This window comes from Chelonoidis abingdonii, chromosome 9 (genome assembly GCF_003597395.2).
Source record: "Chelonoidis abingdonii isolate Lonesome George chromosome 9, CheloAbing_2.0, whole genome shotgun sequence".
Lineage (NCBI taxonomy): Eukaryota > Metazoa > Chordata > Testudines > Testudinidae > Chelonoidis > Chelonoidis abingdonii.
In genome coordinates this window covers 32,476,982-32,501,687 of record NC_133777.1, presented here as the reverse complement: position 1 = coordinate 32,501,687, position 24,706 = coordinate 32,476,982, and the positions used below count along the sequence as shown (strand labels likewise).

The 24,706-nt window shown below is 47.2% G+C and overlaps 2 protein-coding genes across 2 annotated transcripts; both read right to left on the bottom strand.

Annotated features, from left to right (window-relative positions):
• Positions 1-509: 509 nt before the first annotated feature.
• Positions 510-10,960, bottom strand: NME3 (NME/NM23 nucleoside diphosphate kinase 3). The gene is given in 5 exon segments (XM_032781545.1): positions 510-627; positions 5,900-6,012; positions 6,350-6,451; positions 7,796-7,926; positions 10,912-10,960. Coding segments are annotated over 5 exon segments (510 nt in total). The 5' UTR covers positions 10,958-10,960.
• Positions 10,961-14,162: 3,202 nt separating this feature from the next.
• On the bottom strand, positions 14,163-17,829 carry MRPS34 (mitochondrial ribosomal protein S34). Its single transcript, XM_032781544.2, has 3 exons — positions 17,287-17,829; positions 16,539-16,581; positions 14,163-15,584 (listed from the first exon to the last, which is right to left on the bottom strand). Exons 1-3 carry the CDS (start codon positions 17,602-17,604, stop codon positions 15,301-15,303), a joined length of 645 nt encoding a protein of 214 aa, XP_032637435.1. The 5' UTR covers positions 17,605-17,829; the 3' UTR covers positions 14,163-15,300.
• Between the last annotated feature and the right edge of the window lie 6,877 nt (positions 17,830-24,706).

Sequence of the window (24,706 nt, the reverse complement as noted above, 5' to 3'; positions counted from 1 at the left end):
TCCAAGTTATGCAGAAGGTCAGACAAGATCATCCAGTGGGTTCCTTCTAATCAAAATTGCTCAACTTTCACTCTCTTACTTCTTGTGATGTCACCATATCAATAGTTCTCCAATTACCGGAGAGTATTCAATAGTAGACAGGACCTAAAATTCTAATGTAATTTTCAGGTCTTTTCTATATATTATAAAGATGCCAAAGGCAGAAGCCCATTTTTCTTTCCTTTGCAGGTCAGCTTGAACCCCTTGGGATTTTAGGATGCTGCAGAGCAGTGACAGAACCAGACCAGCAGCACCAAGTAGCTACTATCCCAGAGAGCTGCGATTTAGTCAGTTACCAGTGCACAATAGACTTCCCACTATCCCTCCACTCACCTCTAGATAGAAACACCTTATGAAAAAAACACACTATGACAGAGTCCAGTGTAACTCCAGAGAAGGAGAAACGGAAATGGATGGGTTTGTACTGTGCCTGTGTGTCAGCAAGATACCCTTCCCCCAGACCATTCTTATTACTCATAGATCCAGTGCTCAGTGCTCTCTGCCCAACACGTCAGCTTGTCTGTGTGGAACCAGAGCAAAATCTCCCACCGGGCACTCTCGATCGAGTCGCTGCCATGAATCACATTCCTGTGGGGAAAGAGAATGGGTACTTTCAAAATCAGACACAACAGGGAACTAGAGCCAGAAGTAATTTCATCTTGGCTAAAATAATAAAGTTTGCTGAACAAGTGCCATCTTGTTGCATTCCTACCTGAACAATCCTCATGTTCCCTCATTCCTCAGAGCCTTACCCCAGAGCCATGCATCTTCTGGCTGTGGGCAGGGCATGCCAGTTATTCTGTGGCATGTGGGAGCTGCCAGTTCCCACCAGTTCGCTCCCTTAGGTCATGTCACCAAAGCAACAACAGTGCCTACGGCTAACCCATCTTCTGATTTTCTTAGATTGCTCCATTTTTTTTTATACAGTATAATCTCTTATAATCTACAGTAACAGCTGCTGCTCTGGCTTTATGAAGGGCTGAAAGTGCCTTTTTTATATGTAGTGCTGCTTGTTTTTACATTAGAAATTCAAGTCTTCTGATCCCTGTTTTTCCACTGGAAGACTCTATGGAGACCTGGTAAGTTTGACATCAGATGCTAAGGAAATGAAACCTACATAAGGAGGGATGTGAGCTTCATTTAGGCGTTGGCTACACTGAGAATTAGCCCTGATTTCAGCCAATTGGTGTAGCTTCATTGATAGAAATCCCTAGTGTAGCCAAGGCCTCAGACTATTCAGGACTCTTGCTTGTCTTTTAACACCTAACTCACACATATGCCTGACTAAGGGCTAGGAGAACAGCTCATCTATTACACTGAGCACTAGCATCACTTCAGTTAATGGCTGGGAGTGCTCCCCACCATGGCTCTGAGGGCTTCAAGAAGCTATGGCTTGACATTGCTGATAGTTATATGGTAAAAGCCAAGCAGAACACCCCTCACTTTTTTGTTTTAATAGAAAAAAGCATAAAGCAGCAAGAAAGAGCATAAACTCTGCTCTTCTCCACAGCTCATCCTGAGACCAAAAAGGCAGTTTAAGCATAGCGCTCTTCATGGCCAAATGTACTATGCAAACTGTTATGCCACAGGAGACGGTCATGGTCTAAGCACAGGACTGGGAGCCAGATACTCCCAACATCTAATCCTGGCTCTGACACAGATTCCCTTTGTGGCCTTGGGCAGGTCCATGCACTCTCCCTGCCTCAGTGTCCCCACATGTAAAAAGGAGATTATCCTTCTCTCTCTCAGTAGGGTGTTGTGAGGATCAGTTGAGTGCCCACACAGCATACTGAAAATAAAATTGCTGTGAAAGTGTGAAGTGTATGATGGGCAGATCCCTGTCTCTGTCAAGAAGGGGTTAAAGAGCTCCCTAGGGGACAATCAGCCTCATCCCAATGCACCAAACCAGTGAGGATTGTCAAGCCTGGAGAGAGGCAGGGTCCCTGTTCAGTTTGGGTGGCACTCAGAAAGAAGGGCTGGAACTCAGAGCTCCCCAGGATGAGGAAGCAGGAGTTGCTGCCCAGGCCCTCTTCTCCTCTTGCCTTCGGAAGGCTCTGGACTCTGTCTTTTGTGAGATGTGGCAGCATCCTGACTTTTTTATTTTATAGAATCACAGAATATCAGGGTTGGAAGGGATCTCAGGAGGTCACTTAGTCCAACCCCCTGCTCAAAGCAGGACTTCAACCTCAACTAAATCATCCCAGCCAGGGCTATGTCAAGCCTTACCTTAAAAACCTCCAAGGAAGGAGATTCCACCACCTCCCTAGGTAACCCATTCCGGTGCTTCACCACTCTCTGAGTGAAAAAGTTTTTCCTAATATCCAACCTAAACCACCCCCACTGCAACTTGAGACCATTACTCCTTGTTCTGTCATCAGGTACCACTGAGAACAGTCTAGATCCATCCTCTTTGGAACCCCCTTTCAGGTAGTTGAAAGCAGCTATCAAATCCCCCCTCATTCTTCTCTTCTGCAGACTAAACAATCCCGAGTTCCCTCGCCTTCCTCTAAGCCCCGTGCTCCGCCCCCCTTAATCCTCAATTTTTTGTTGCTCCGCTGAGACTCTTTCAATTTTCCACATCCTTCTTGTAGTGGTGGCCAAATGGACACAGTTACTAAGATGAGGCTCACCAATGTTGCCATCGAGAGGATGATCATCACCTCGACTGCTGGCAATACTCTATTATAACATTTACGAATGCCATTAGCTCTTGGCAACGAGCACACTGCTTGTTCATATCCAAGTGCTCATCCACGTAACCCCTAGATCCACTGCTGCCTAGCCACTCAGTCCCCATCTGTAGCAGTACATGGGATTCTGCCGTCCTAAGTGCAGGACTCTTGCCTTGTCCTTGTTAAACTCATCAGATTTCTTTTGGCCCAATCCTCTAATTTGTCTAGGTCCCTTGCTCTATCCCTACCCTCCAGCGTATCTACCACTCCTCCCAGTTTAGTGTCATCTGCAACTGCTGAGGTCAATCCATGTTCATCCTCCAGATCTTTAAGATATTATTCAAACGGTCTCGGACCGACCTTGGCGCACTCACTGATACTGGATGCCAACTAGCATGGAGCTGTCACTTACCGTTGAGCCCACAATCTAGCCAGCTTTCTATCCACCTTATAGTCATTCATTCCAATCATAGCGTTTTCACTTTGCTGACAGTCCTGTGGGAGAACCACATCAAAAGCTTTGCATAAGTCAAGGATAACATTCCACTGCTTCCCCTCATCACAGAACAGTAATCTCATTCATAGGCTGGTCTACACTACGCGTTTAAATCGTTTACAGCCATTCAAATCAATTTAACGCTATGTACCGTCCACACTACACGCCCTTTACATCGATATAAGGGCTCTTTAAATCGATTTCTCTGTACTCACAACGAGAGGAGTAGCGCTAAATTCGATTATTAACAATTCGGATCTCACGGTTTTAGTGGGACGGAAATCGATGTATTTGGCCTCCGGCGGTATCCAGAGCTGCAACACTGACCGCTCTGGACAGCAATCTGAACTGTGCAGCGGGCAGGTATAAACAGGAAAAGCCCCGAAACTTTAGAATTACATTTCCTGCTTGCCAGCTGATCTCTGATCAGCACGGTGGCAATGCGTCTAAATCCAAAGGGTCAGCATGGACTACGGGAGATACTAGATCTGATCGCTGCTATGGGAGACAAATCTGTTGAATATCAGAGCTCGTTACAGAACACGAAATGCCAAGATTGAAAAAAAAAAATCTCCAGGATCACAGCGCTGCGTGACAAGCGTAACGGGAGCACAGACTCAAATGGACGCTCATGGGGGAGGGGGTACTGCGGACTCCAGCTATCCACAGTCCACAGCCAGTTCTGAAGTATTGCTTCTTAGCTGACCTCCGTTGTCTGTAGGTTCACCCGTTGTCTAGCGTGGTTTCAGGGAACAGCCTCAGTTTCTTTCCCCCCCCCACACGTGAAGAAAAAGGGAAAGAAATCATTCCTTGACTCTTTCAATGTCACCTATGTGATACTGAATGCTGCTGGTAGACGTAGATGCATATCAGCAGTTGAAGAGCAGTATCGCTCCTCTCCCTCCCCGGGTGGTGACAGTCCAATATGGACTGATACCCGTCTGTTGCCATCAGCCTATGAGTGCTCCTGCGCTGCCTGAGGGTGAGGCTGGCCGGGGGCACCTGGGTAAAATGGGAATGACTTCCAGTTAACTCCAGTAGATGGTCCGAATGGCTGGTAACCTCGTTCTCATAGCAACTGGGGGTCTGAAACTTATAGTCTCCCTTTCTTTGTAAAGAAAGGATTCTTTACTGGCCTGGACTGTCATAGCCCTGGAGGCTGCCTCCAATCTCTGTTTCCCCTTTTTCCTGCTTCTTTTATAACTTTCATGACCCAAATGGTGGGGTGGGGACACTGCCGGTGCCCAGGGGTTGGGCGAGGAGGGAAGCAAGGAGTGCGGTTGTATGAAGGGGCACCCCTGTGATCTGACATGGAGGGCTTTGTCTCTGATACTGCGTTCTCTAATACCTGCTTGTCTTCTAGGTAGGACTGACCCTCTATTTTAGAAACCATAGGGAGGGATTGATCGTCCCCGTGAGTCCATCCAATTTTGCTTTCAAATTTTCCGCAGGGCACTCTGCTGCAGTAGACGTACGAGAGGGAGAGAACCCATTATCTCAATTGCCAGTTTATCGCAGTAGACGGTACAGGCGACCGGTAACAATCTCTGCTTCATTGGAAGCAAGTGAATCTGACTGTGTAGCGCTGGAGTATCGCCTTTCTCTCCGTTGGATCCAGTACAATTACATGCTGGAAAAAAAAATAACGTCTGACGGGCTCCATGGTTGCGTGCTATGGCGTTGCCAGGAATCCAGGGAAAACGGCGTGAAGGATTGTCAGCTTGATGTTTTCCCGTAAGGAAGGACGACTGATGACATTTACCCAGACCCCCACGACATTATTCACCCATGATTCCAAGGGCGGGGGAGATGCTGGGAATATGGTAGTACGGAAGTGCTACCCACAATGCAACGCTTCAGAAATCGACGTTAGCCTCGGAGCATGGACGCACAACGCCGAATTACTGTGCCTAGTGTGGCCGCATGAAATCGAATTTATAATATCAGTTTTATAAAACCAATTTTAGCAAATTCAATTTTATCCCGTAGTGTAGACGTGGCCATAGAAAGCAATTAGGTTAGTGAGGCATGACTTACCCTTGGAGAATCCAAGCTAACTGTTCCTGATCACTTTCCTCTCCTCTAAGTGCTTCAAAATTGATTCCTTGAGGACCTGCTCTATGATTTTTCCAGGGACTGAGGTGAGGCTACTTTATGCAGCCTTCTAACCACCCTACTCCTAAACAGCACAGTCAGATGACTCGACTCTGGGATGACTCCACAGCAATGTTGTGATCCAGGGAAGGACCGCTGAGATGAGTGGTGCCTACCCTTTCCTCAAGGGGGCACCAGAAAGTTATGGTTACAACATGGTGTTATTAGTTTTGGCCCCAAACAAGGAGATCTCAGGTTTAACTCCAAACTGACCATACCATTAGGGTAAAAATCACTAAAATGCTGCACAAATGTGGCTACTTTACACAAGATGGAGAACCCCACCCTGCCACAGACCATCTGGGCTTTGTTCTCTTGCTGCCTAGGTTGGGAGCCAGGCATACTAAGGTGTGCTCATTGCTCACAAGTGATCCTTTGACAGGAGCACTGAGAGCTGACTTCAAAGGCACTCCCCCATCTTCCCCCTCAGTCAGTGGGAGAGTAACTGGGACATGGAGCAGAATGCAGAAGGAGCCTCCTCCCATCTGCAACAGGGACACAGAGGATTCCCCAGCAAAAACAAACCCAAGGCTCTCACTTGCTGACTTCAATGCAGAAGTCCCCTCGGATGGTTCAGGGTCTGGAATCAGCAGGGTTAGTTTCTCCAATCATTGTACAAGCTATCTTTACCACATCCAGCCCCTGCCAGACCTATAACACAGCACAGCAAGAGTCAGCTTCTGCAGCTTGCTGAGCAGGAAGGCCAAATCCTGCTCTAGCACCCTCTAGCTAACTCCACCACCTTGTATAAGTATGCCTGGAGGTAAGTCAGGGCAGAATCTGCCTGAAGAAAGCCTACGATTATCTGTTTGAATAAAATAAAGATGTGCACAGGTTTCACTTTTACATGCAACAATGTAACACTTCAGCCAGAGGATCTGGCAGAAGGGTATGAGGGGAAGATGGAATGGCTTCAAGTTCAATGCTAATTGCACTTACATTTGATATCGGTTTCAAGGCATGAAAGAGGCCCCTGGCCAGTACTCACCATAGCTACAATAGGACCCGATCTTATGTACTCCACCAGGTGGCTATAGAAGAGGCGATCACAGAGGGCTATATAATGCTCCTTCAGCAAGTCTTCCAAGGCCTGAGCACAGACACAGCACATGAGCTAGCTTGCTTTTATAGGATGGGACTGTCCTAAAATGGCTTATAATGGCTGTTCTGGTGGCCAGAACAGTCTACTTTGGAAGTGGCGTTTAGGGACCCTTCTCTGAGGGTTGGATTCCTGAATTCTGCAGTGCAGTTGGGAGGAGGAAATCAAGCTCATCGGGAAGGAACAACTGCCAGGTGAAACTGGATCAGTGTTCATTCCTCATCTGGGGAATCCCATTTTCTTCCTTCAGTTCAGTTCTCACTCACTTTCTGTGTATTGCCTCACAGGATCTTTCGGGATTCAGGTAATCAACAGGGGCAGAATTCAGGCTCTGTTCAGAACAGGCTATTTGCAATACAGCCCTTTAGATAACAGCAAGTGTCCATTACACGGATGATTTAAAAATAAATTTCCATTACAGGTCCATTTTCATAGGTCCATAACAAATACTGCAAAACAGAGTTACAATGGAACAGCCTATACGACAGTCCATTGCATAAAACAGAGTGGGGTAGGGTGCGCCAAAAAAAAAAAAGAGTAAATTCTCAAAGGTGACTAAATGATTTTGGATCTCAAGTGCTTCAAGTTGCTTTTGGAAATGAGACTTAGGAGCTCAACTCCTATTGACTGTCAATGAGATTTAGGTGCCTAAATCACTTTTGAAAATAAGACTAAAGTGCTTTGGAAAACTTGACCCAGCAGCCCAATTAGCACAAAGCTGCAGCCCAGCTTAGCTGTGTGCTAAGGGCCAGCCCACGTGCGGGGGTCTGCCAGGTTCCAAGGCCGCCCCGTATGGTGGGAGTCCAGGATTAGGACTGCCCTTGGGATCGAGTGCCAGGGGTCCAGGGCAGCCGTGCAGCATGGGTCCAGGATCCAGGGCAGCCAGCCCACCCCACAGGGTCCGGGGCTGCCAGCCCACCCTCCGAGTTCTGGGGTGAGCAGCCGGCCAGCTGTGCACAGCAGGGGTCCAGGGCAGGCGGCTGCTGCCCTGCCACCTGGCCCCTGTAGCCCAGGTAACACACCATGGGTTGCATATGACGCTCACAATTTGTAATAAATTGAGACCCACTGCCTTAGGCAAGTGACTTCTCCTCTCTGTGCCTCAGTTTCCTCATATGTAAAATGGGGGTCATGATACTGACCTATGCAAAGTGCTTTAAGATTTACTGATAAAAAATGCTATATAAAAACTAGGTATTATTTACAGAGCACTATCAGCAAGCAGGTCCCTGCTGCAAAGATCTAAAGCCCCAAGACAGAGCATACGCAGAGTGAGGCAAGGACTGGACCTTTAAAGGGTGCCAGGACACCCCTTGCTCTGCCAGCTCCTCTCACCTGCATGAGTTTCATCCCCAACAGTTTGAAGCCCTTCTTTTCAAAGCGCCTGATCATCTCCCCTATGAGATGCCGCTGCACCCCATCTGGCTTGATGGCCAGGAAGGTGCGCTCATTTATTCCGGTGCAAGCTGAAAGCAGATGAGGAGGAGGAGGAACACTTAGGACTAGAGCAAACCTCAGCATGCGTTCAGGGTCAAAGGGGTCACTACAACCAGGATCAAGGAATTAAAAAATAAAACCAGAGATAAGGGAAGAGGCAGACGCTGTTAAGGTAGGGACTCAAATAGAAATGGGGCATAGTTCCATCAGTTCGGATTGTAAAACTGGTTTCATATATGGCAAAGATTGGAGCAGACAAAAGTCTGAGGTTTGCAGACAGCCCCTTTCCCACTGTGAGATAGAGATAGTCCAATATTGGAACGAGACAGGAGCGCTCTGGGGGTTAGTGGCACAAATACTGTAGGGACTCTGGAAGTTAGAGCAATGGAGAGAACCTCTTTCCCATGGCAAAGACAGGGAACTCTGGGAAGGAGTTGTTTCCAACCATGTAATCCTTTGCAAGGGGTAGCAGCCAGTCTGGCGAGTAGGGGGGTGGAGCAGAGGGACGGAGAGGACATCCTCCTGAGGTGGACTGGTGGCTACAGAGAGCAATATCCAACCACAGACTTGCATTAGATTTTAGTTCCTTTGCTCCTAGAGAATCTGGGTCCACTTGTCCTGATATTCAGCAGTGAGCTTTCCTGCTCCAGTTCAAATCCTTCTTGGACTGAACACAGAGAAGATGAAGAGTCAGCAGCTGTTACATTTATCGGCATTTATTGCATCCTAATCAAGTCCCACATATTTTAATAAATCCACTCCCTTTAATTAAAGAAACAAAAATAAAAGCCACTGAATTCATGGCCTTTCTAATTCAAGAAATCCACCATCACAGACAGACTTGCTCTGGGTTTCAAAATCTGGACATAACATTATTCTATGTAATCTGAGTGAGCATGTAACAAGTCTGGGAATATTCCAGCCCTAATATTACCTTTGATATTGAAATCAAGCTACCATAGACCTCCTCAAGCAATCTGAATGTGAATCTAAACCAAAAGGCTTGTGAAAATAATCAGGGGATCTGACTGAATGATTTAAACCACTCTAGGGAGCTGATTTCACCTATTTGGCTGTCCAATGGTCTACACTGGTTTGTTAGACTGGGAATATGTTTTCTTTTACAACCCTTTAAGTATGTGGAAAACAAACTAGGGAAGGCAGTCAGGGATATTCTTTTACACAGAACATGCAAGCTGATAGTTGGGACCTAAGCTTGCAAAGCCTGGATCAGGGGTGGTGAAAGCGTGGCTTGTGAGTTACATGCAGTTCTTTTATGTTAAAGTGCATCTCACTGAGCATCCCACATTTCCCCACCTTTTCCACCTACTAGATGGCAGGGGGAAGAGCTCAGGACCTCTGACTTGCAGTGGGATGGTACCCAATGGGGTGTAGAGGGGAGTCTCAGGGCTTCAGCCCCACAGAGCACACTGGCCAGGCCGCATGGCTTCAGCAGGAGCAGGGCTAAAGTCCTGAGCCCCAGCAGATGCCTCCCATGGAGCTGAAGCCCAGAGCCCCGTCAGGCTCTTGTACTTCTGAAGTCTGTTGTATGCAGCTAGGAGGATCAGTAAGTTTGGCCACCCTGTCATAGATCACAGAGGCAGGTTGTCATAAACAGGTAATTAAGGGTTAATGTCTCTTTTACCTGTAAAGGGTTAAGAAGCTCAGTAAACCTGGCTGACACCTGACCAGAGGACCAATAGGGGGACAACATACTTTCAAATCTTGGTGGAGGGAAGTCTTTGTTTGTGTTTTTTTTGTTCGTTGTTCGCTCTCGGGACTGAGAGGGACGGGACATCAATCCAGGCTCTCCAAATCTTTCTGAATCAGTCTCTCATGTTTCAAACTTGTAAGTAATTAGCCAGGCAAGGCGTGTTAGTCTTATGTTTGTTTTCTCAACTTGTAAATGTTTCTTTTTGCTGGAAGGATTTTACCTCTGTTTGCTGTAACTTTGAACCTAAGGCTAGAGGGGGTTCCTCTGGGCTATATGAATCTGATTACCCTGTAAAGTATTTTCCATCCTGATTTTACAGAGATGATTTTTACCTTTCTTCTTTAATTAAAAGCTTTCTTTTTAAGAACCTGATTGATTTTTCCTTGTTTTAAGATCCAAGGGGACTGGATCTGGACTCACCAGGGACTGGTGGGGGAAAGGAGGGGGGGATAGTTAAATTCTCCTTGTCTTAAGATCCAAGGGGTTTGGATCTGTGTTCACTATGGAATTGGTGAAGTCCTTCAAGGCAACCCAGGGAGGGGACGAAGTTTTGGAGGGACAGAGTGCCCCAGACACTGGAATTCTGGATGGTGGCAGTGTTACCAGATCTAAGCTAGTAATTAAGCTTAAAAGTGTCCATGCAGGTCCCCACATTTGTACCTATAATTTCAGAGTGGGGAAAAAACCTTGACACAGGCACTGCGTGGGCTCAGAGTTAGAGAAAGGAGTCAAGAGGGACAGACTGTATTTCCAGACTTCCTAAGCGATGACTATGGGACCTTGGGAGACTCCCTTCCCTTCTCTGTACCTCAGTTTCCCCACTTGTAAAATAAACACCTATGGGGCCTTTTTGTTCCCTCCCTGAGCCTGATTACATGCTTTATTCAGAGTGAACCAGCTGCAGTGAAATTCACTGCCACCAAGCAGGGTCAGGTACCACCCTGCTTTCAGTAGTGTCTCATCAGCAGAGCAGGCACCTGGCCCCAAAAAACCACCTCTGTGCCAAGCCTCCCGCCCTTCCCGCTCCGTGGGAGTAAGTGGGGGCAGAGCTGTGAAAGTGGAAGGAGCTGAGTCGGAAGAGGCAGAGAGGTATCAGTGTCCCCTGTCTGTGTCCTCTACCTGCCTGAGGGGGCATCCTCTGGACAACCCTCCTCCCTCTGTTGGTGAAGGACATCCCCTGACCCCCGCCCCTTCCCCTTGCCTACTGGGGGGAAAACCCCAAACTGCCACCCTTCTCCTCCTCCCGCCCCGGGAGGGGGTATCCCCCGGACAGCTCCCCACCCCGGGAGGGGGCATTCACTGCTCTGGAAGATGTTGGGGAACAGGGTAAGCACCAAGCAAATCATGGAGGCAGCCAGTGGCGGCAGGGGGCGCGCGCTAACAGTGCTGGAGCCGGGCGTGTGGGCGGTACTGCCTGGGCAAGGAATGAGAACGCACACGCTGCTCCCAGGGTCCGGGCGTTGGCTTCTTCCCGCGCGCTCTGTGTGCTCCCGCCTCGCCCATTCCCCCCAACCAGAGCAGATTCTGCGGTGGCGCCCCGCCGCCATGGCCGTGCCATACCCCGTAGGGACCTGCAAGAAACTGGCAGGCTGGTTTTGAGGTGGTGGTCTTGTGTTTTTTGAGCACTACCTTCCCTCTGCCCCCCAGCACTGTTCCAAACAAAGCGCAAGAGCAAACCCAGTTTATTGTACACTTCACTCCACTCCCTTTATTCCACTGTCAGCCCAGATCTTAGAAGGCCAGGTCTGTTAAACACTCCAGCCACCAGCCCACCGCTAGGGCTACCAATTTTCTAATAGCACAAATCCGAACACCATGCCACGCCCCTTCCCTGAGGCCCACTCCCTCCCAAGGTCCCCCACCCTCACTCACTTTCACTGGACAGGTGGTTAGGGGGTGGGAGGGGGTGAGGGCTCCAGCTGGGTGTGTGGGCTCGGGTGGGGCCAGAAATGCTGAGTTCAGAGTGTAGGAGGGGGTTTCAGCCTGGGGCAGGGAGTTGGGCTGTGGGAGGGGATGCAGGGTCTGGGGTGGGGGCAGGGATGAGTGGTTTAGGGTGTAGGAGGGGGCTCCAGGCTGGGAGTTGGGATGTATGGGGGGGCTCAGTGCTGGGGCAGGGGGTTGCGGTGTGGGCTCAGAGCTGGGGTGCAGACTCTGGGAGTGAGTTAGGGTGCAGGAGGGGGTTCCAACCTGGGGCAGGGGTTAGGGAGTGGGAGGGAGTGAGGGCACTGGCTGGGGGGTGTGGGCTCTGGGGTGAGGCCAGGAATGAAGGATTTGGGGTACTGGAGGGGGCTGAGGCAGGGGGTTGGGATGTAAGAGGAGGTGCAGGCTGGGGGATTGGGGTGCAGACTCTGGGAGGAAGTTAGGCTGTGGGAGGGGGTTTCGACCTGGGGTGGGGGTACGGGTTCAGGGCCGGCGGCGCTTACCTTGGGATGCTTTTAGGTGGCAGCACAGTGGGGCTAAGATAGGCTCCCTGAAGCAGCCACCATGTCTGACATCTAGGTGGATGGGCCAGGGAGCTCTGTGCACTGCTCAGGCCCACAGCTTCCCTGATCACCCCTCTGCCTAGGGGTCGCAAGGACATGCCAGCCACTTCCAGGAGCTGCACAGAGCTAGGGCAGGCAGGGAGTCTGCCTTAGCCGTGCTAACTAGACTTTTAATGGCCCAGTCAGCAGTACTGACCGGAGTCACCAGGGTCTCTTTTCAACCAGGCATTCTGGTTGAAAACTGGACACCTGGCAACCCTAGCCACGGTCCACTATAGCACCAGCTGCTTGCTGTCACCTTTAAAGCTCACATTTGCAACCCCACTTCTCTAGTGGGAGTTGTGCATGCATCCTGGAAAGGGTCAGTGCATCTAAAACACCTTCTTACTTCAGAACACTTGGGTGCTCTGCAAGCTTTGCCACTGGTTAAAACACAAGAAAAATGTGTCAAAGATTTACCCCCTCCTTCCATGTGATAGCCACCAATTAAAACACTGCTATTTCCAAATGGGTGCATCTTGGTGGAGAGCCAGGGTCAAGTCTCAGGGTCTCCTCTGCTGGATTAGGAGCATGGCAAGGGCAGTATTGCTCATGCCAGGGGTGGGAAAGGGCAAAGAATAACTCTCAAAATATAAAAGCAGCAAAATATAAGTATCCTGTGACACCCTGGCACCGCAATATTCACCACTGTCATGTAATTAGAATATGTTTTGTACGAAGTATGCCTTGTGAGGTATCATTGTAAAAGTCTTGATCTGCTAGACATTAATATCTCATTGGATTGTATGTGCTATCATTATATGTGAAGTTATTAAGTTTGGCTATATATGTGTTACTGAAACATGTTCTGAAGTTGAAATCACCCAAAAGCAGCCTTTCAGGTACAACAGTAAAAAGGCTTATTAGGGAAATGCACACAAGCACAAGGATTACCCCAGGAACTGTGTACAATAGAAACCTTTCAAAGATAGCATTACACAATAGGAACTGTTTGATTCAGGTCACAGCAAAAGAGCTTGTTGGAGCAAGTGGGAAGTAAATAAAAAGGGTGGAGGGTGGGAGAATGCCATCATGGGGGACCCACTCTCCCTACACCACACCTGGAACCACCTGAGGAAAAAAAACTTAACTGTGGGAAATGATGGTCCCAGGCTAGAGGGATTTCTAACCTGTGTTTGAAAATTTGGAAAACCCAAGCTGCAGAGCCAACGCAGCTTGTACCTTAAGAATCTTCCAGCCTGTTTATCACTCAGGGTGATTAGTATGTTAAGCTCAGTTGGCTGTTTTGTTTATTTACTAGGTTGGGGTAGGCAACCTATGGCATGTGTGCCAAAGGCGGCACGTGAGCTGATTTTCAGTGGCACTCATACTGCCTGGGTCCTGGACACTGGTCCAGAGGGCTCTGCATTTTAATTTAATTTTAAATGAAGCTTCTTAAAACATTTTAAAAATCTTATTTACTTTACATACAATAGTTTAGTTATATATTATAGACTTACAGAAAGAGACCTTCTAAAAACGTTAAAATGTATTACTGGCACATGAAACCTTAAATTGGAGTGAATAAATGAAGACAGCACACCACTTCTGAAAAGTTGCTGACCCCTGTACTAGGTAATCTGCTTTGATCTGTTTGCTATAATTTATAATCTATCCTTTTGTAGTTAATACACTTATGTTTTAATCCAAACCAGTGTGCATTCAACTAAGGTGTCTGGGGAAAATCGCAGCTTAGTTACCACAAGTGTGCATGGTCTTCTTCACATTGAGGGAGAGGTGGACCAGTTGTTAAATCCATATACTGGCCAGATTTAACCAGGGCAGGACAGTACTCCTGCAGGGTCCCAGGCTGGGAAGCTGGTGGTTAGAGAGCCTGCGTGTAACTGCAGCTGGGTGTGTCCCTACCTGCACAAATGCTACTGAAAGCACAGGCTGGGGAGCTTTGCAGCTTGTCACAGCAGTACAGGGAAGGAGCCCAGGCAGGTGGGTCATGGGGCTCAGTGGTACCTGAGTTTCAGGTGGCACCCTGGGGGGAACCCATCACATACCTCTTTTTGGAGTGAAGAGAAATGTTACTGACATTTCTTTATTGTATCACCAATACCACATTAAGATCACAGAAAAAGACTGTAAAAATCTAATATATTTATCATCATTTATGTTATTGGTTTAAATGTATCCAATCTGCTCTTCTTGACTGGTTTCTAGCAAGTTTTATGGCTGAAGTCTGATGGCCTAGCATGCTGCAAACACTGCAGGGGGAGGGTCTAAGAGTAGTTTTGTTCTCATAAGTGACTCCAAAAATAGGCTTGGGGCATTCCATGTTTATTGTCTCTGTGACTTCCATGGGAGTGTTCCCACTGAAGCAAATGGTAGCTTGCCACTGACTTCAAAAGGAGTAGAAATTTTTACTCAGTTTACAAGAAAAAAAGATGGATTCTTCTTCACCACTGCCAACTTGACAAACAATGTGGGATCGGAAAGTCAAGGTGCATTCTTTTCATTTTGCCCATTAACGTCACAATCCTGGCTGAAGTGAGTGGTATTTATAGGCTTGGTTTGGGTGCAGTTGAGGTGATGCCTCTATGTGTCAAGGCAAAGGATTCTAAAATTGGAATTTAATAACACTTCTGCTGATAGTCCACAAGACAGACTAGAATCCAACTGATGTCCTTGCAACTATGCTAGCGGGATAAGAGAAGTAAAAAAGAAATAAACATGTATTTACTGAAGTCATCAGATGGGTAGCAAGGTCTATAGATAAAGAAGGTGCCATTTTTAAAGTCATTCTTCTGACCATTATTGTGCTTTAAATTAATTGTGGGACTAAACTATGACAGTGTCCTTTCAAAAAGAGTCTCATTTGTGGTCTTCCTGCACAGAAGGATGGTAGCTGTCATTGGGACCTGGACACCAGGAGACATACATCAGGAGAAAAGGCAGGGAATCAGAAGGGAGGAACTTCTGCAAACAAAAGATCGCTAAAAATCCTGAGTGTGTCTACATCTTTCTGAATATATATGAGAAAGTCACACATCTGCATGTGCACAGTACTGAGAGGCCAACGTATTAAACTTCAGTACATTGAACCAGAAGTGGGCATGTGGCTTATGATCCTATTCTTCATTAAGGAGATTGCATGAGCTGTCAACACGCAGAGTATTAGAAAGCGTTTCAGAAGCTCCATCACACTCAGCTCTTGACCTTCACACTGGTGTCCCTTTAGCTTTTTTCTGCTTTTGAAAGTAGTCCTTTGTGAAGGAGATGATTTTCTCCAGATCAATCAGTGGTTCCTCTGTGTTAAGTTTTCCTTCCTTCTGCCTTTGCGCAAGGATCATGGCTCGGAGCAGAGGGGGGTATGGCACACACTGAATGGTTTCCACTGACACTGGAGTAAATTTTTTGAAGGCCTCCTCTTCATGTTTTGGCACCATCCTCCAGTCATGATACATGACCTTGTCAATCTCTTTCACTTCATTATACGTCTTGCCTAAGGAAAGAGGATGATGAATAGGTAAACAATGCTATGAACAACAAACTCCTTATTGGTGACTATGCCAGTGCAGTGTCTCCAATGCTTCAGCTGGGCATAGCACTGGATATTTTATGGTAGTTACACTACAGTACACACTCCCACTACAGGTTGTATAGCAGATAACACAGGCAATTGACTGACAGAACATTTGGATTGTAGTCCTGACTTTGCTGTTGACCACTTCTGTTAGCTTGAGCAAGACATGTCACCTCTCTCTGATTTAGTTTCCATATCTATAACATAAAGATAATTCTTTCCTGCTTTACAGGGATGTTGGGAAGTTGAATTCATTAATGTTTATAAAAGACTTTGAAATCCTTGAATTAAAGATACTAGAAGAGTAAAATTTTATTAAATAAATTATAAATCTCATACATGGTGTAATATAGCTTTCAGAACACAGGGAATTTCCCATTTGTCTCAATGAAAGTACTGATTCTGAACCCTAATGATGGCAACTTAAATGACAACATTGCTATTTCATTATTGATTTTAGCAGGAAATTCAGCTAGCGTGTTTATCCACTGTTTTTAGCTATTACAGAAGTTAGAGATGGAAGAGACCCAATTTGTCATAGACTCCATTTCTTTGCCAACACAAATTGTTCACTGTGGTATAGTCTCCAGGGATTTCTTCAAGCTAGTTTTAAATGACAAAAGTAATTGGACTTCTACCATTTTCCTTGTGAAATTTATTCCACAGTGGACTAGATTGAACTGTTAGGAAATTTTCCTTTTCTTAATTTCTTCCTTTTTATCAGATGAGTGGAAAGAGAGAGCTACCAGTGGAGGAAGACTGCTGAGTGGCAAGAAAGCCACCACCTTTTTCCTCCCATGTCAGTCCCTGTCCCTATCCATTAACTTTTTTCTCTAATCCTGTTTGAGAGACATAACACCAAGCTCTATATACCTCTGAATGTCAGATATCCCCAGGCTTTCCCATGATCCAAAGTCTGCAAAGAAAACAAACAAAAATTTGCTCTGATCAATTAAAGAACCATTCTCATTCACGAAAAAGACAAATTCGTTTTATAGTCTTATTACTCATGATCTACAAAAAGTGAGTCCTACACCTGGGCCCTGAATAACTGCTAATCGTGGCCACTACTATCCTTCTAGAATGCTAAGCAAATGCCATTAGACAATCCCTGCAATGAATTTTGTGATGAAGAATGCTGCATAATGTGTCTCAATACTATATACTGCCTGCTATCAGCCCTGTAATGACTCCATACCACTACATGTGCCACCATTAAGGTCCTGATCCTTATGTTCACGCATAATCTGTAATACAAATACTAATCAATGTTCTGAACTCTGATGCATAGTGACTTAGACTGATATTGTTGTTTCTACAGTGCTCAGGTACGATCATTCCCTCCCTCAGGCTTTCCTAAATTGTAGATTTTCATTACATGGAGCCTCCTCTGAATCCATGACCTGAGGCACACATGAGGAGAGTTGTGATATAAGAGAGGCTGTGAATACTGTAGAGACAGTTTAATAGGGTTGCACAATGATGATTTGGGAGCCACCTTTCAAGAGGGCAGGTCTCACTGGAAGGCCTCGTTTCCACCGGCCTTGTCTCTATCTATGGTGCTTGTTACCATAGTATCTGAGTGCCTTCAAACCCCAGCGCCAACAGTCAAGGCTCTCACCTCAGCTGTGTAGTCCACCCTGATCTTAGTAACGACCCAGTAGCAGGGCTCGTCATACTGCCTGAGCCAACTCGTGCGGGTGACCATGCGGCCGATGCCAAAGAGCCGCAGCTGGCAGAGCAGCGTGAAAAGGCGGTTCTCGTTCCTCACATCCTCCCAGGCCAGCACAGGTAGGCGTTTGTTCGTGAAGGGTCGGATCATGGTCTCGTAATCCAGGGCGAAGCGCTGGGAGTCTCGGGGACGGTTCTTCAGTGCCCGGTACTCACGGATCTTCTTGGCCATGGCGGCGATAGGGCGGTACAGCTTCTTACGAGCCATGGCAATGGCAGCTCACGGGTCAGCCGGGCAGGCTCAGAAGAGAGAGATGCTGATGCTACTGCTCCCCCAGACTCCTCTTCCCTTTCTCTTCTTCCTCTCCTCCCCTGGGCACCAAGCTCCCCAGCCCCGGATACTTCCCAGCGCACGAGCCCTCTTACGGGTCTCTGCTGCCCTAGGGTGGTGCATCATCCTAACCCGGCCGGCCGGAACTTCCCGTGGCAATGGCAACGCACCAGCCGTCAGCTCCCCCGGAAGCAATCGGCGAGTCAGCGAGGGGCGCGCTCGCTGGACTGGGGCAGAGGTTGCCTGCTGTCCGGAGCGGAACGTACCTGCTGCATCGGGGCAGCGGGGGACTGGTTAGAGCAGCGCGCTACACTTGGTGCCTAAATCTGCCCGAGTGGGGAAGCGCGGTCCGGAAAGGGGTCTAGGGTGGGGGATCTCTCTCGGGGGCTGGTGGGCTTCCCCATGGCGATATACGTCAGGTCGAGGGGCCCTGTGTATATCGGTGACATCATGGGTCCCCCTCCCCACCACCCGGCTGCCCGAGGACTCTGGGAGGAGCTGCCTAGCGATGGGCTGAGGCTCCACCCCGAGCTTGAGTTTTCGGGACTTCTAGTCTCTTTGCGGTCGCTGCCCCCGAGGCTCTGCGTAGCCCTGCGCGTCTCAGAGCAGACACGTCGCAGATATGCCCCAGATCTGTGTTTGGCTGTTATTGGCAGCACTTCAGGCTTTTTTCAGTCATAGTTCTAGTGTCTAAAAATGGTCTTTCCCTTGAACATTGTAATGTGAATTGAGCACTTGTGACAGGTGCCTAATGCCAGGCCTGGACGCTGAAGCAGTATTGTCTGTGATTTTGTTGCAGTTTCACAATACTTTGTGTTTTTCTTAAAGCTCTAGAACCTGGGGTTCTGGAATAATCTCAGCTTCCCTTTTATTTAAAAAAGAAATATCATGCTATTGTGATTACAGATAAAAAACTTTAAAACATGATCTGAGTGCGTTCTATATGATCAAAAACCACAAAGAAAAGGTGTCACCACTCCGAGCATGTACAAAAGTTTTTTCCAAAAATTAATTACGTGATACATCTTCAAAGGGTTTACTATTAGTATTAATTTCTTTGTCTTGACCCATGGGGGGAGTTAGCAAAAGACACAAGATTAACAGCTAATTTAATGCATCCAACGAAGTGGGTATTCACCCACGAAAGCTCATGCTCCAATACGTCTGTTAAGTCTATAAGGTGCTACAGGACTCTGCCACTTTTACAGCTAATTTATGACAGACTCTGTTCACATAGTTTGGCTTGCTCAACCTCTATTGCATTTCCCAATCCTTTCGCATACCATGTTGAGTGTTCAGATACAGATTCTCCTGCCTCTTTGGAGTAGGCTCTCAATTCAGACATGTTTGAGGTTTTGACAAGGAAAGGGTGCACTGCAACCATGCCTGCCCTCGGCCCCTTCCTCTGGAATCTCTGTGTTGGGCCCCACCCCCTTGTGAAGCTTCCCAAATGCAAAGTTTTACCTCCCTCTGCCTTGAAGAGATAGTGTTATCTATTACAAGCATAGCAAGAACAACACCTTCCGTCTGGACTTCCCTCTCTGGGCTCCCCTCTTAGGCAGACAGTCCTGTGTTCCCCAAAAGGGAATGTGACCCTGACCTAGTTGTGGGCTCACAGCTACGACAGACCCTTCACTGGCCAGCAAAATCCCCCACCCTCCTTTCATAGAATCATAGATTATTAGGGTTTGAAGAAACTCAGGAGATCATCTAGTCCAACCCCCTGCTCAAAGCAGGACCACTCCCCAAATGGCCCCCTCAAGGGCTGAGCTCACAACTGTGGGTTTAGCAGGCCAATGCTCAAACCACTGAGCTATCCCTCCCCCTTTCACTCAGGTTGGCCTTGCTTCCAGCTACAAAGTCCTTGGGGTCTATTCCCACCACAGCAGTCACCAGGACCCCAACTTCCACCTCCAGGATACATGTCTCTGTGCACGTCTTCCACTCCATAACATCCAGTTCATGCTTCTGGGTCTCTGGGCTTCAATTTCTTTGTCTTTTAAGTCCAGGGTTTGCTCGTGGGCAGTCTTTTCTTTTTCCAGGGCAGCTTTTTGTGCTTCAGTTTGAGCCTGTTTCTGTGCCTCAAGTTCTTTGTCTTTTAAGTCCAGGGCTTATTGGCTCTCTTTTTCCTTGTTAGCAATTTGCAACCTGTGCAGTTCTAGCGTCTGTTCCTATTTCCATACAAAGCAAGTCACCAAGCAAAATAAAGCAACAATACGCAAGTCTAACCCTAATACATTAAGAAACTGTTTACAGGTAAAATTTTGTCCTCAGAGATGTTCCAATAAGCTTCTTTCACAAACTAGACTCCTTCCTAGTCTGGGCCCAATCCTTGTCCCCGGTACAGTCCTTGTTAGTTCCAGCAGCCATCTTAGGTGTTAACTAGGGGTTTTCTCACCATTGGCAGCTCCCTTTGTTCTTTTCCATCCCCTTTTATAGCTTAGACACAAGGCGGGAATCTTTTGTCTCTCTGGGTCCCCACCCTTCCTTCTAAATGGAAAAACACCAGGTTCAAGATGGATTCCAGTATCAGGTGGCACATTCACATGTCCTATGAGACCCCAGCCTCCATTCTTCCTTGGCTGGCTTGCACAAACACAAGAAGGCTTGCAAACAAACAGAGCCATTTGCAACCAATTGTCCTAGTCAATGGGCACCATCAAGATTCTAAACCACCATCAATGGCCCACACTTTGCATAATTAGGACCTCAGAGTTATACTTTATATTTCTAGCTTCAGATACAAGAATGATACATACCTACAAATAGGGGGAATATATTCAGTAGGTATAACCTTTGTTATGATACATTACAAGAGACCTTTTTCATAAAGCATATTACAGTTACGTCATATTCACACTTATAAGCATATTTCCATAAAACATTATGGAGTGCAACGTCACAAAAGGAACCCATTTTTTTATTATTTGGTTTTTAAATCATTTGTAAGCAGTCTTGATTTATTTTTTTTTTCAGGCCTGATTCATAATTTTTGAATGTATGGAGTTGGCAATACTTCTGAAATATTGTAGCCACTTGGACAATGGCAGAGCAAGCTCCCTCCCACACTGTCCTGTGCCTCAACTGACTTGGATAGCCCACCAATAGGAGTAAGAGGGGAATTCAGTCTGTGGCCCTGTAGTGGGGCGGACTGCCCCACTCCCTGTGAGAATGGGCTGGGGCAGGCCAGGGAGCCTGCGCAGCCCAGGAGCCAATTAGAAAAGGGCCCAGATTGTAGACAGCCAATCAGGGCCAGGCTCAGATGTATACAAAGGTTGCCCAGAGCAGGAGCAGTCAGTCTGTCCCAGGTCTTTGAAGGGAGAATGTCAGTCTCCAAGTGGGAGACTAGCATCGTGGACAGCGCAGTGCTGGGCAGGCTCAGGGAGGCTAGAAGGGCCTAGCAGGTGCAAGGGGCCGTAGGGGAAGCAGCCCAGGGAAAACAGACTAAGGAGGAGGACAGCGAGGCTGATGCCAGAGGGTCCCTGGGCCAGGACCCAGAGTAGAGGGTGGGCCTGGGGTCCCCCCCCCATTTCCTCCTTGCAGTACATCCAGCCACTGGCCATAGGGAGCGGCCATTATAGACCACGCCAGATCCCTGCTGAGAGGGATTAGACTTTGAGGGTGAGTGGTTACACCTGCAGGCTGGAGTGGGACTGCTGATTATCGATCCCCGGAAGGGGGTGCAGATAGACTAAGGGGCACTGCCGGAGGGCAGTGGCCTCGAAGGGGACGCCGCCGAGCAAGGAGCAACGCGGGTCCAGAGACACCAACAGAGGGTAGAACAATGGACGGGACACCACCAGGAGGGGGCGCTCCACTGGACAGAGCTAATTCCCGGACTCACCAGCCGGCACCTCCTAGTTAAGCTAACAGGGTAACTGTATATTCTGTGTGGTCTCCATCCTCCTTACTAGCCAGTGGGTTTCACAGCTGTTTTCTGGGGAGTAGAGGAATGGTGAGTTTCAGGAATAATAAATTCAATTCCAGGTTCTGTAGGAGAGCATTCTCTAGTGGTTATGCCTTAGTGGTAACTCTTCTGCCTGTGTCTCCTCCAACTTTTCTCTGTTAACCCTCTCCAGCTTCTGCCCCTTTCTCCCCCTGGTGCTATTCCTCCCAGTTCCTACCTGTTTCCCCCCCATCTTCAGCCAATATCCCCCATGCTCCTGTCTTCACTTCCTCTGCTCCTGCCTCTGTCCTCCTCACCTTTCTTGTTCCTCACCCCTCTGCATTAGAGTCAGGTGGCTTTCTCCCCTTCCTCTTTGGTGCCTGGCTGCCAACAGGGGGAACATAGAGGCCACAGGAAAAACAAGGCTCGGTTCCTGTGGCACAGTGTCCCACAGCAATTGCAGGGAAGGTCTTGGTCAGCCACAGGAGAGAGGATGCTCAGTTGTTCTACAGGGATGGGCATGTGAATGGCTCAGTGGCCATGTAGGAACAGTGAGGAGATGAAGCATGCTCAAGGTAGATTGAATCTTTGGAAATACTTAGGTCCCAAACTCAGACATGTCTCTACCGAGCATGTGCTAATTGTGACTTTTTGGAGGCTTATTACTTGGCCAAATTGGGTGAGTTTTCACAGGGATAGCAAAAGGCATATCCCTGACACCTAGGGTAACACTCCTACCAAATTTCAAGTCCCTGTGATGAAGGATGGGGGCATAAGAGCTTCTCAATGAAAATGGTTATATGAAAATTTCTAGCATGGATAAACAATGTATTTTTCCCTAGTCTCATTCTTGGAAATGGCTGAACCATTTTTGCTGAAACTTCCCATATAAAGGCAGCAAAGAATCCTGTGGCACCTTATAGACTAACAGAACTTTTGGGGCATGAGCTTTCGTGGGTGAATACCCACTTCGTCAGATGCAACTTCGTCCCATATAAAGTCAGCCTGAGACAGACTTCAGATGTGGAAAATTTCTTGCCTGTATGATTTAAGTTTGGCAAAGTTATAAACAACTGTAAACAGGGTCTTCTAAGGGAAAGAGTAATGCAACGTTAATTATAGATGTCCCTACTTGTGCTGATTGTAATTAACAGTGTGTTGTAAATTTCCCTGAGATAATCAGGTGACATGCAGCATGCTGTATTCAGACACCTGCTATTCAATGTTCAGGCTTGAAATAATCATAAGAACGTCCACACTGGGTCAGACCAAAGGTCCATCTAGCCCAGTATCCTGCCTTCAAACAGTGGCCAATCTCAGGTGCCCCAGAGGGAATGAACAGAACAGGTAATCATAAAGTGATCCATTCCCCGTCGCCCATTCCCAGCTTCTGGACACCATCCCTACCCATCCTGGCTAATAGCTACTGATGGAACCTATCCTCCATGAATTTATCTAGTTGCTTCTTGAACCCCGTTATAGTCTTGGCCTTCACAACATCCTTTGGTAAAGAGTTCCACAAGTTAACTGTGTGTTGTGTGAAGAAATACTTCCTTTTGTTTGTCTTAAACTTGTTGCCTATTAATTTAGTTTGGTGACCCCTAGTTCTTGTGTTATGAGAAGGAGTAAATAACACTTCCGTATTTACTTTCTCCACATCAGTCATGATTTTATATGAATCATTTCTCTTCTTTGTGTGGGTTTTAGTTGCTATTTGTTACCACTCCCTTTCATCCCCTAATGTCTGGCCTTGTTCTCTCTTTCCCTTCAAGTCTACTAGAAGATCCTGGATCAGATGCTTTGATGGAAGCTTTTTGTTCCTTGGAATGTAAATACTACATTGAGTCTCAGGAAGTGCCTTGCAGCATAACTTGGAGGAGAAACACTCCTAACAGTTTCTCCAATTCTTGATTATTTGATTCCAACTTGTTCTCTCTTCCCTGAGGGGCCTCCTCATATGCCTTATAAATTTAAACTGGCAACAGCTATGCTGTGGGAAAGGAGCTTTGAATTGCATTAGTTATTAGTGCTGACATTTCTAGTAGCCTGTCTAAGCAGGGCTATGGTGTCATCAGCCTCACATATATAAGTTCTATGTGACCACTGTTAGTTCCGGGAATGGAGTTGAGTCTGATTGTCCTATAGTTTATTTGAAAGTGAGTGACTTTCATGCAACTGGGTGTCATTGTCTCAAGCACGTACACATCCAGGATGGATTGTCAGTCTCTACAGCAACCAGGATGGAGGTCAGAGTGAGTCATTGATTGTGGAGAGGTTTCATATAGCTAGTTGAAAAAGATTTCTAAAATAAATTCTGTATCTGCAAAGCATCCTTGATGGCTGCTGAGGATGTGAACTGCATTGCTGGGGAAGACAGAGTGGGCCAGTAGCAGGTTCTCTTGCTGCTGAATGAAGCCTTTGAGCTCTTTAGAAAATCCTGTGGCTGTTTCTGAACACAAGCTGATGGAAATCCTAGTGTGTGAAGTTACCTTGTCTCTGATACCAAATGTCACCATAGCAGGAGATGGGGAAACTTGCAAATAAACTGTAATGATCAGTACAGTGGCATTGTTCTCTCCCGTGTCCCATTGCAAGGATTTCAGGTTGGTGAGTTGAGGTCAGTCCTGCACTTGGATGACTGGTTGTCTGAGAATATGAACAAGAGTCTGCTAGGCAGCCTTCTAACTCCACATTCTACAAGCCATTTTTCACCGATCCCACTGATGATTCCCAAAAGAAACTACACCATCTGCTCAAGAAACAACCTGAAAAAGCACGGGAACAAATCTGTGCAGACACATGCCTAGAACCCCGACCAGGGGTATTCTATTTGCTACCCAAGATCCATAAACCTGGAAATCCTGGATGCCCCATCATTTCAAGCATTGGGACCCTAACAGCAGGATTGTCTGGCTATGTGGACTCCCTCCCCAGGCCCAATGCTACCAGCACTCTCAGCTATCTTCAAGACATCACTGACTTCCTGAGGAAACTACAATCCATCAGTGATCTTCCAGAAAACACCATCCTGGACTACAAGCCATCAGGAATAGTATCCCTGATAATATCACGGCAAACCTGGTGGCTGAACTTTGTGACTTTGTCCTCACCCACAACTATTTCACATTTGGGGACAATATATACCTTGAAGTC